General features: G+C 35.5%; 1 protein-coding gene across 2 annotated transcripts in view; it reads left to right on the forward strand.

Moving 5' to 3' along the window:
- LOC123536970 (uncharacterized) overlaps window positions 1–13312 on the forward strand; it is a 46013-nt gene that overhangs the window by 2592 nt on the left and 30109 nt on the right. For both annotated transcript variants that reach the window (XM_045320496.2, XM_045320497.2), the window contains exons 2-4: window positions 11044–11196; window positions 12572–12839; window positions 13169–13281. In XM_045320496.2, the coding sequence (XP_045176431.2) occupies window positions 11044–11196; window positions 12572–12839; window positions 13169–13281 (534 nt within the window). The remainder of the gene's footprint in view (window positions 1–11043; window positions 11197–12571; window positions 12840–13168; window positions 13282–13312) is intronic.

The following is a 13312-nucleotide window of genomic DNA, read 5'->3' on the forward strand; positions in this document are numbered from 1 at the left end:
AAATGCGAGTTCAAAGCAGTCAAAGCGCGTCAGGGACGCAGGAAACCTGCGTCCGGGAAAACCCTGTTATGAGATTACAAGCCAAAGTGCTCTATCAGCTGACATGACAACATTTTTGTCATTTATGCAATATCTAGAAATTCGTTTAGTAAAACACCAAGATATCTGGAACGTTGTACAATATATGCAACAGAGATGTTCCCAATTTAAAGAAATTTTAGAAAATATTCGTTTGTTTGCAACTAAGTGTTCTAAAATGAATTAATTTGATTTCTTACAATTAACAGTCATACTATTATCTTACAACAAATATGTAAAATATCTAGTAGCTTTAAATGAATTTCTTCTGGATTTTCAGCCAGAGTTACACACGGGTATGAAACGTTGCCTTCGGCACAAAATGTGCCGCACTGAAATGAAGGCATCGCGCCTCCGACGGCGCAGGCACTGCGCAGGATGTTTACAAAAATAAGGAGCAAGGTGAGTAAAATTGAAGGTTTTTGGTTATTGTCTTTTTACAGTAAAAACTTTTTAGAAATCGGGGAATGCAGCGGGATGTAGTTGTGTCTTGCCGACAAATTCATGCCCAGTTTGTGAAGAAATATGTAATATTGTTATTTTGCGCGTGTTTTTCATCGGATACAGTAACGTGAAAATTACAAAAATAGTGAATATATAGTCATTTCACCTCCTGCTGAAAAAGAAATGAAGTATTTCTGTAGTATATTATATAAAGACATGGTATCTGATCGACTGAGATAAAATACATTTCTAGGAAAAGGCATATCCCCTTGTTCTGCCGACTTTTCAGTCCAGTGCCGCAGTCATCTCGATGGTGTCGCAGACATCATGAGAGGCGCAGTCATCTTGAATATTATTGTAGTCAGTAGTACGTACAATTTCGACCTTCTATATATACATGTTTTGAAGTATAAAAATATCAATAACAATGTTGTTCCTCCAGTTATTGTAGTAGTAAAACAAATCTTCTCAATCCGAACTTTGTAATATTAATAGCTATTTTAAGAAGTTTGCAGTATTTTTTCTCGCTGTTTTTGGGAATGGGGCCAGGGAAAATCACGTCATTTTGTATCGATTTGGGATTCATTTTCTCCAGTAAAATAGCAATATTCAATTACTTAACATCCCATTTGTAACAATTATTGATGCTTATAGTTCAAAGCAAGGTATGAAAACCAGCATCGGAGCACAAAAACTGTCATAACTTTTGTCATTTTTCAACCAATTTTAAAATTTTTGTTTCAGCATCGAGTTTCTTTTTCTTTACAGTTTGGGCGTACTTTTTTTATTAGCGGTGAGCTGAATTTCAATACTCCCCCCCCCCCCCCACACACACACCCACCCCACACCCCTCCAAAAAATATAAATAAATGGTGAGATTCGCAGTTTTGTCGTTCCGAAAACAAGGAACACAATAAGACAAAACACACACACACACATAAAAACATGAAATTTCTCTCGCTCATCTCGCGCCATGTTTTTCTGTAACAGTACATCAGCACAAATTTTACTGTTATGTCAAGATATTTAGATACGAATGAAGAATAATATTTAAAACGATACTGTTCCCAAGTTTTGTGTAGAAAAGAACCAATGGAAAACATGTCCAAATGGGGCTTAACTTGTTCTAATTATTTCTGAAATTCTACAAAAATATTAACGTATTTTACTCACTCTTTGTCGTTCAACTATGATTTAGGTCTGTGCACCGACTGTACACATAAAGTTTTCGTCTAATCATAAGGAGAAATTATTTCCTGTTTTCTTTTAATATACACTGAATGCATGTGCATCCATCTGAAAATATAATATAATCAAGATATTTAACTATCGATAACTTCATTGCTTCTTTTCCACACAAAACTTGGGAACGGTATCGTTTCAAGGGAAGTTTCATGTTTTTACAGGTTTTGTGTGTGTTTGTGTGTGTGTCATTTTTGCCGTTCCTTTTCTTCGGGATTTTTCGCCATTTTTTTTTTCTTTTCGGGGGTTTTGGGGAGGGGGGGGGGGCGAAATTCAACTCATCGCTAATCAAAATAGTACGCCAAAACTGTAAAGAAAAACAACAACAACAACAAAACTTGATGCTGAAACAAAAACATCAAAACTTGTTGAAAAATGACAAAAGTTATGACACGGGTATGAAACGTTGCCTGCGGCACAACATGTGCCGCACTGAAATGAAGGCATTGCGCTTCCGACGGCGCAGGCATTGCGCAGGATGTTTACAAAAATAACGAGCAAGGTGAGTAGAATTGAAGGTTTTTGGTTATTGTCTTTTTACAGTAAAAACTTTTTAGAAATCGGGGAATGCAGCGGGATGTAGTTGTGTCTTGCCGACAAATCCATGCCCAGTTTGTGAAGAAATATGTAATATTGTTACTTTGCGCGTGTTTTTCATCGGATACAGTAACGTGAAAATTACAAAAGTAGAGAATATTCCGAGTCAGTTTACCTCCTGCTGAAAAAGAAATGATGTATTTCTGTAGTATATTATATAAAGACATGACATCTGATTGATTGAGATAAACTACATGTCAGGAAAAGGCATATCCCCTCGTTCTGCCGACTTTTCAGTCCAGTGCCGCAGGCATCTCGATGGTGCCGCAGACATCACGAGAGGCGCAGTCATCTTGAATACTATTGTAGTCAGTAGTACATACAATTTCGACCTTCTAACATGTATTGAAGTACAAAAATATCAATAACAATGTTGTTCCTTCTGTTATTGTGTAAGACAAATCTTCTCAATCCGAACTTTGTAATATTAATAGCTATTTTAAGAAGTTTGCAATATTTTTTCTTGCTCTTTTGGGGGATGGGACCAGGTGCATCCCAGTTGAGAAAGTCACATCATTTTGTATTGAATTAGGATTATTTTTTGCTAAGAAACATTATTCAATTACCAAACATTCTCATTTTTAACAATTATTGATGCTTATTTCAAAGCAAGGTATGAAAACCAGCATTGGAGCACAAAATGTGTCATAACTTTTGTCATTTTTCAACAAGTTTTGATGTTTTTGTTTCAGCATCAAGTTTTGTTGTTGTTGTTTTTCTTTACAGTTTTGGCGTACTATTTTGATTAGCGATGAGTTGAATTTCGCCCCCCGCCCCCCTCCCCAAAACCCCCGAAAAGAAAGAAAAAAAAAATGGCGAAAAATCACTGTTTTGGCTTTCCGAAGAAAAGGAACGGCAAAAAAGACACACACACACACACACACAAAACCTGTAAAAACATGAAACTTCTCTTGAAACGATACCGTTCCCAAGTTTTGTGTGGAAAAGAAGCAATGAAGTTATCGATAGTTAAATATCTTGATTATATTATATTTTCAGATGGATGCACATGCATTCAGTGTATATTAAAAGAAAACAGGAAATAATTTCTCCTTATGATTAGACGGAAACTTTATGTGTACAGTCGGTGCACAGACCTAAATCATAGTTGAACGACAAAGAGTGAGTAAAATACGTTAATATTTTAGTAGAATTTCAGAAATAATTAGAACAAGTTAAGCCCCATTTGGACATGTTTTTCACTGGTTCTTTTCTACACAAAACTTGGGAACAGTATCGTTTTAAATATTCTTCATTCGTATCTAAATATCTTGACATAACAGTAAAATTTGTGCTGATATACTGTTACAGAAAAACATGGCGCGAGATGAGCGAGAGAAATTTCATGTTTTTATGTGTGTGTGTGTTTTGTCTTATTGTGTTCCTTGTTTTCGGAACGACAAAACTGCGAACCTCACCATTTATTTATATTTTTTGGAGGGGTGTGGGGTGAGTGTGTGTGTGTGTGTGGGGGGGGGGGGGGGGGGTATTGAAATTCAGCTCACCGCTAATAAAAAAAGTACGCCCAAACTGTAAAGAAAAAGAAACTCGATGCTGAAACAAAAATTTTAAAATTGGTTGAAAAATGACAAAAGTTATGACAGTTTTTGTGCTCCGATGCTGGTTTTCATACCTTGCTTTGAACTATAAGCATCAATAATTGTTACAAATGGGATGTTTAGTAATTGAATATTGCTATTTTACTGGAGAAAATGAATCCCAAATCGATACAAAATAACATGATTTTCCCTGGCCCCATTCCCAAAAACAGCGAGAAAAAATACTGCAAACTTCTTAAAATAGCTATTAATATTACAAAGTTCGGATTGAGAAGATTTGTTTTACTACTACAATAACTGGAGGAACAACATTGTTATTGATATTTTTATACTTCAATACATGTATATATAGAAGGTCGAAATTGTACGTACTACTGACTACAATAGTATTCAAGATGACTGCGCCTCTCATGATGTCTGCGGCAACATCAGATGACTGCGGCACTGGACTGAAAAGTCGGCAGAACAAGGGGATATGCCTTTTCCTAGACATGTATTTTATCTCAATCGATCAGATACCATGTCTTTATATAATATACTACAGAAATACATCATTTCTTTTTCAGCAGGAGGTGAAATGACTCTGAATATTCACTATTTTTGTAATTTTCACGTTACTGTATCCGATGAAAAACACGCGCAAAATAACAATATTACATATTTCTTCACAAACTTGGCATGAATTTGTCGGCAAGACACAACTACATCCCGCTGCATTCCCCGATTTCTAAAAAGTTTTTACTGTAAAAAGACAATAACCAAAAACCTTCAATTCTACTCACCTTGCTCGTTATTTTTGTAAACATCCTGCGCAGTGCCTGCACCGTCGGAGGCGCGATGCCTTCATTTCAGTGCGGCACATTTTGTGCCGAAGGCAACGTTTCATACCCGTGTATGACAGTTTTTGTGCCCCAATGCTGGTTTTCATACCTTGCTTTGAACTAAGCATCAATAATTGTTACAAATGAGAATGTTTGGTAATTGAATAATGTTTTTTAGCAAAAAATAATCCTAATTCGATACAAAATGATGTGACTTTCTCAACTGGGATGCACCTGGTCCCATCCACCAAAAGAGCAAGAAAAAATATTGCAAACTTCTTAAAATAGCTATTAATATTACAAAGTTCGGATTGAGAAGATTTGTCTTACACAATAACAGGAGGAACAACATTTTTATTGATATTTTTGTACTTCAATACATGTTAGAAGGTCGAAATTGTATGTACTACTGACTACAATAGTATTCAAGATGACTGCGCCTCTCATGATGTCTGCGGCACCATCGAGATGCCTGCGGCACTGGACTGAAAAGTCGGCAGAACGAGGGGATATGCCTTTTCCTGACATGTAGTTTATCTCAATCAATCAGATGTCATGTCTTTATATAATATACGACTGAAATACATCATTTCTTTTTCAGCAGGAGGTAAACTGACTCGGAATATTCACTACTTTTGTAATTTTCACGTTACTGTATCCGATGAAAAACACGCGCAAAGTAACAATATTACATATTTCTTCACAAACTGGGCATGGATTTGTCGGCAAGACACAACTACATCCCGCTGCATTCCCCGATTTCTAAAAAGTTTTTACTGTAAAAAGACAATAACCAAAAACCTTCAATTCTACTCACCTTGCTCGTTATTTTTGTAAACATCCTGCGCAATGCCTGCGCCGTCGGAAGCGCAATGCCTTCATTTCAGTGCGGCACATTTTGTGCCGCAGGCAACGTTTCATACCCGTGTTACAACATCATTTGCAAACAATAGGATACTTGGTTATCAACTCCTCATTTATTGTGATTTAAATATTTTTAGCTCACCTGTCACACAGTGACAAGGTGAGCTTTTGTGATCACCCTTCGTCCGTTGTCCGTCGTGTGTGCGTCCGTGCGTGCGTCCGTCCGTCCGTCAACAATTTCTTGTCTGCACGATAGTGGTTTCATTTATGATTTTATTTTAACCAAACTTACACACAACTTGTATCACCATAAGATCTCGGTTCCTTTCTTGAACTGGCCAGATCCGGTTATGGGTTCCAGAGTTATGGCCCCTGAAAGGGCCAAAATTAGCTATTTTGACCTTGTCTGCACAATAGCAACTTCATTTATTATTTGATTTTAACCAAACTTGCAAACATCTTGTATCACCACAAGATTTTGGTTCCTTTCTTAAACTGGACAGATTCCTTCATGGGTTCCAGAGTTATGGCCCCTTAAATGTCCAAAATTGGCTATTTTGGCTTTTGCAGCCATATAGAGACTTCATTTATGGTTTTATTTGATACAAACTTCCAAAATATCTTCAACAACAATAAATCTTGGATTCCATGACAAATCAGATTCATTCGTAGTTTCCAGAGTTGTTTTATATCTGATTACCTCCCCTGATTGTAGTCAAAATGGATTTATATCAGTAAGTTCTTACAGGACTTATTTAAAATTTCATTATTGTCATTAGTTGGACCGAGCCAATCAGGGTAGATAACTATGGACTGATTTTATGTCAAATTACCTCCCTTTATTTTTGAAATTAAAATGGGTATATCTCCGTAACTAATGAAGATACTGATCTGAAATTTCATTTATGTTCACAGATTTATTTGGCAGATCCTTCTTTCGTTAACTTACAATAATTTTCTTATGAATTACTTCCCTTTTACGTTACTATAAATACCCTTTTTTTAGTAACTTTTTTATTATTGGCCGTAGGGAAAAACCGAGACCACTTTTCTGTGGTACAACATGGATGGTACCTCCAATTTTTAGGTGTATTTTGACATATCTGTACCTTGTAAGAATTTTGTTTTTCTTTTTGGTTAAATTTCTCTCCTTTGTTGTTCCTGTCCTTTGGAGTTAGATATTTTTTCTGAGGACCTTCTTGTCCTCAAGTGCAATGATAACAGGTGAGCGATATAGGGCCATCATGGCCCTCTTGTTTCTATAATAGCAGTACCACGATGTATATGCATATCGGATCCCTCTTTGTGGAAAATGAGAAAACGGATCCCACTCTTTGTGGTAAACAATGAACTCCAACGTCAGTGAGCTCGGAAAATCGAAATTCTCGTCCTAAAGATATTTTTGTGCATAAAAATCCATATGAACCACAGAATAACGTAGCTATATACTACAGTTGCTTTTTTATCGCTACATTTGTTTTATCAGTTGACACAAGTCCAAACGAAGATGGAATGTAGACGGCGGGTACTGGCTTGGATGAACATCTTGCGATGTTTATGAAACTTAAAAACAACTTTTCTTTAACATACCAAATATCTAGCACCTTAGATGTGAAGTCGTTGATCCCATCATACTTGTAAATACACTTTATGTGGTTATTTTCATCATGTTTCCTTTAAAAAGCCCTACTTTCGAAAGTTTCGATTTCGTTAATGCACGGGATCCCTCTCAGTCGGTGCAATTTTGCCTTAAAGGATCCCTCTTGACTCTCTGCACCTGGCACCCCCTTCGACAAAATTTTCTATCGGCAGTAGTATTCGGCACCAGCACACGCAACTTCACTGTTACTATTTTGAGATGGTATTCTTATTGAAAACAACATCTTTTTTCTAAGGAAAATAGATCATGGTGTTTTTACTTCCCTTAAGACGTTAAGGTACTTCCACAAATTGAAATTAGAAATTTATGTGAAAAATCAGAATCCTTGAAACAGCTTTCGAAATGCAAGGACACAAAAATATATATGATAAAACTTGAAAAGATATATATGTAGGTAAACTTGCAAGCATGAAAGCTACGCTGAACCCTATCTCCACAGTGCTTTGGAAGAAAATGAATGAACATTTTTGGTGCAAAATTTTAGTATCGTATGCAACCTAAATTACTATAAAATATTTATTTTCAAATCAAAGAAATGCCAAAAAAGTGCACACGAGCGTTACTTTTTCAAGAAAATGTTAAACATTCTAATTCGCAAAACACGTGCACGATTTTTCTAAAATATTTCGCCGCCATGTTTATTTCAAGGAATAAAATATATGATTGTTCTTTTACCTCAGATTTCCTTACTGAAATACGTATGTCTCCTTATTCATGGCTAGAGATATCCATTTAGTATAGTTTTTCACTGTCCGATCTCCTTAATCTGTTACCGATCCTTCACATTTAAAGAATAAACGCAATGTGTAATGATAGTTTTTCGCTTAACACACCTCTCTTGGACAAGAAAGCCGTTTCACTTAAAATTTGTAAGCATACGCTGGCAAAATATAAATGAAAGATCGGAACTTTTTCTAAAATAAAGTTGAATTTCAATCTTTTTCAAAAACTAGAAATATTGCACATTGTGTTGAATTTATAAATAAAACAAAAATCACCAAAATAAACCATTTTAGAACTTTTCCGGGAACTATACGTTTCAGCCGAACAACGCATTTCAAGATGACACAAAACTGATTTCTCTTCGTAAACAATGTCAAAGTTCACCTGAGGAACATTGCTGAAAAAGTAAAAGTGCTTACTTGTTTCAGTTTTACGTCCTGTAGAAAACAATCAACTTTCAACTTCAAATGCATATATGTTCTATAAATTATTCCAATATAAAAAAACAGTCCGATCTTTTCCGTGAGAAATCAAACGAAGCAAATTTAACTATTTGTTTACACTTCAACCATGTGAAATTAAAGGCATGTACTAGCACGAGACTCCCGTGCATTTTGAACCTCGTGGTGAATATACTGAATTTACTTTAAAGTATGGTGTCTCAGTTGAGCCAGTTATTTGTTAATTTCAGAGAACATACATTAAAGAAGTGTTTATGAGATTATGCATATGTACGAATATTTACTAGTCTACTTTATATTAACGACGATAGAAAACAAGTGTGCACTCGGCAAATAGCAAGTCTATTATTTTCAGGTGTATACTGAACACTGATCCCAATATTCGTAATTTTCAGATAAAGAACTCGTTATCCTTGGTTTCGTAGACAGTCTTAGTACTGGACCGCTGCTTCCGCTGTCAACACCGCAGTAATCACTAATGTAAAGTTCAATTGATTGCATTTTGTAAAATGTTTCGTAGTTATCTACAATTGTATATAAATTACAATGTATATTACCTCCTAACATATTTGGCTGTACATTTTTTTTTCTGCGATTTATTACATGCTGTATAAATTCTCAAATTGTATAAAAAGTCGAAAGATCAAAATTGGTTAGTTTACGACGCATGAAATCACTATACACATCGAACTTGTTCCCGACCAGTATGCGGAAATACTGTGGCCAAATGTTTCAAGATTGTCTAAAAATATTTGCATGTTTCGTGATAAAGCAAATATTTCGACTGTTTTATAATTTATAAATATACATGTGTGAGAAAGTTACGTTAAGTAATTTCTGTAGTTACTGCAGGAAGTGCCGAAAATTCCATTTCCACCAAATTTTCCGTGAGATAAGCAGCGCGTAAGTACATAAATTCCACAATAATAAATTAAACTTTCTTACACTTGCACAATCCTTGAAAAGAATTTTGGATCGTTGCCAAATCTTGTTCACATGAAGTCTGAGACTACTCTTACAATTTTAGGCAGTTTGGTACACCATACATAGAAAAATCATTGTCCGCACATTGCACTACTTTTATGTATGCTGAAAATAGCAATATGTACAGATTTATTTTCGTTTTAATACATGAGGTGGTCAGATTTGAAAACAGATTTGTGCTAAGTTTAGTTTATTCAGTAAGACAATTCCCTATGCACTAATTGAAACTTTGAACTAACTTTTGCCATTCATGAATTTTTAATAAATGTATTTTGAAGGATTTATAAATCAACCAAAAATTTGGAAAAATACAGGTTAAAATTCTTCTTTGTTTATTCCGAATTTTAGTTTTACTTTTTATACAGCTACTTTGAGTTCAGGTCTTGCAAACTGAGCTGTTTTTGTACTCTGGAACAGCTGCATTTGAAAGCTTTTGTTCACAATATTTTCACACCTCAAATGAAGGTCACTCTAAATTCAAGATGGCGGAAGTACCTTAATTATGCTTTTAAATTGAAAATAAATCGGCAATTTCACATAACATGCATATTTAAATTTTATTATCAAATTTACCTATACCTACGTGATACTCAAGTAGCTTTTAAACGCGAATTTGTATAATTTGATTTGATACAAAGAGTGGCATTCATGCATAGCTAGTCTGAAAAGGGGGCGTTCAGCGACACATCTGTACCATAACAACCCCCGTCCGCCCGGGCACACACGTCTGTGGATTTGTGTCAACTGATAAAACAAATGTAACGATAAAAAAGCAATGGTATATAGCTAAGTCATTCCGTGGTTCATATGTTTTTTATGCACAAAAATGTGTTTAGGACGAAAATTTCGATTTTCCGAGCTCCCTGACGTTGGAGTTCATTGTTTACCACAATGAATGTCCTGTGCGCGAACAGAGAGAGATCCGTTTTCTCATTTACCACAGAGAGGGATCCGATATGCATATACACCGTGAGTATTAAACAAAACAATATATTGGTGGCAACAGGCAGCCTTGTTTCAAGGCGCAATTTACGTCAGACCAAGGGAATGAAAACCATTTTAACTTTATATAGCACTGAACATCTTTATACAATGAAATGGCGGCATTTATGAATGATTTAGACCAGTTGCATGTAGCTTTGTCCATAATTCAATTTTAGCCCTAGGGATATTATCATGTGCCTTTTGGAAGACAATATAGGCTGCAAACATACTTCCTTGTTTCTATAATATTTTTAATTGTATGGACATGATCTATTGTACTTCTAATTTAAGATTAACAAAACCAGTTTGTTCATCGTGAAGGAGACCTTCGTGGTCACTTACAACACGTTTGTATATTATACTAGTTTAAACCATATCTGGTGTAACAAACGCCTATTTTATTAATTTTTATAGTGTACTTATTTGCCTAAAGAAAACATGAATTGTAAACTAGTTACTTGCTGACAATGTTCAATGACACTCATTATTTTGAATCCTAAGTTCATTCATGAAGTTTATGTGATTACGTATATAACAAACGATTCAACATTTTGTAGCACATTGTTTAGTTTTCACTGGATCTTAATAAGCAACAGTGTTCTGTTGTGCGTCATTCTTGTTTACAGTCGGAGTTCAACGACCGTAGAAAACCGACTACAGAGCCCCCTGTTGTAACAACTCCGGATGACGTCACAAGTGAGGACAATGATGACGACGCCGACTATATTGAATCCGCCGGAGATGAGAGAATAGCGTGTATTGAAGAAGAATATATTCAGGTATGTTTAAAAGGTGTTTTCCCTATCGGAGAGATATAGTTTTGTCGGCGTCCGTCCATCAGTCCGTCAGTATTTAAGATATGGTTCTGAGTACTGTATTCAACTGCTATAGGGAAACAGCCATATTGCCTCAGGAAAAAAAGATTTATGGTCTTTTGTACTCCACTTGCTATATATGCAGGGGCGGCAAATTCAATTGTCCGTATTGCCCAGGTTGTCCCAAAGCTTGTACGGACAAGTGAAATTTGACCAGAATTTACTATATAACTATTATACGGACAAGTAAAATATATCAAATGACAAAAACGGACAAGCAAGTCAAAATCAGATTTCGCCGCCCCTGATATGTTTACAAGTGTGTGAATTTCATTTTTGTCAGTTCGGAGTCATATCACAAATATGGTTTGAAAGTTTTCAATAACATAGTAGGAATGTTAAACTCATTGAGGAAATGTGGCCAGGCAAGTTTCAGATGCTTATTTGAAGAAGACAATACATATGGCCCTTTTTACTTCTAGATATATTTATCACTTGTCTATAATTATATATAGTGTTTTATTCCATTTTCGGACTGTCCAGAGGCATATCACATGGTAGCAATGTAAACTGCTAAAGTGAAATGTGATCATGCACGTGTCAGTTTGATTGCGACTTGCCAGAGGAAAACAAGATTTAAGGTCATTGATACTTGTTTGTATTTATATATGTCAAGCGGGGAAGCTTAGCACATGCTTTGCTTTCTTAGAGACTGACCACTAGAGTCAAAGTCATATCGCTGTTACTAAAACCAGAAAAATGTATCTGCTTAGTAACTTCGGTTAAGGAATGAGGCATTACGACTATACTTGGAATTTCCGAAGCTTGCATTGATGCCATAGTTTAGTTGGGTTTTGAGTTGTTTGGGTGAATGTCAAGATCATTGCTACGAAAAATTTTCTCACAATAACTTCAGATAGGAATAAATAAATAAAACCTGAAAAACAGGTAGTACCCTCAGAATTTTGGTAGCAGTTTGGGTAACCTGAATCAAGGTCATTGCTATTAATTTTTGAAAAAATTTGAGAAATTGCTACCAGAAAAACCAAGGTACATTACCTGTATAGTTAACTTTCATGCAACTTTATTCTTTTATTGTGTTGTATTTGTGAGTCATCAAGTTTTGGAAAATAATTTCTCATTTAGATGTAACGTATCGGATGCGTGAGAGTCGATTTTCGGCTTTTGATATTTTATCGTTTTGGAAGCCCGCAATCATGTCGTCAGTAAATTGTAACTGGTTTTAAATTGTAAGTTCTTGATCTGACTGTCTCTGTTTTTGTTTTATTTCAACGTTTTCTAATTGTATGGGACATCCATATTTTTTTTCCATTTTTAGCGTATCTCTATATTAGAACAAAGGCATAATGAACTTGAAAACGTCCTTGAGAGATTGACGACAGCCGTAGAATGCGGTATTGTCAACATAAAACCACAGGGTGTGGCTGAAATAACACCAGAGGACACTGTACAAGTTGCTGAAAAGAAAGAAGGGACAACAGGAGGAGAACCTGAGAAAAATGAAACAGACCTTACACGTGGACTCATTCTAGACCTGTTTGTGGAATTTCAGCACAAGATTCGAAATTTTGCGGAAGACCTTAATGGTAGTCAGATTATTTTGTATAATTTGTTCCTGTATTTGTTTTCTTAATTATATTATCATGTTTGTAGAAGAAAAAAAATCCCAGCACCGTCCGTAAACAGGGATTTTGTTACAGTTTATTATATATTCGAGAGCAGACAGTGTACATAATAAATGCTTCACTAGAGAAACTTGTTTTCTTTATAATATTTTTGTCTTTTTCTTCTTATATTTACGAAGCAAAACAACAGCTTAATGTCGTCATCTCTTAGCAGCAAATTGTCAACATCTGTCATAAAAATTTGGCCCCTTATTTTTCAATGATTAGATATTCGTACTGCTTTGTTTTAGGGGTACTGAACTGTAGTGAGGCGGCAATAAGGCACGCCAGGGTCGTACAGGAATGGGCAACTAGTGTGCAGTTGATGTTCGAGCAGCTCAAAGAAGAAAGGCACAAGATTCTTGTAAGTTCTGAATAATTTGCGAGAAATGTAG

The sequence above is a fragment of the Mercenaria mercenaria genome, chromosome 17, assembly GCF_021730395.1.
Source record: "Mercenaria mercenaria strain notata chromosome 17, MADL_Memer_1, whole genome shotgun sequence".
Lineage (NCBI taxonomy): Eukaryota > Metazoa > Mollusca > Bivalvia > Venerida > Veneridae > Mercenaria > Mercenaria mercenaria.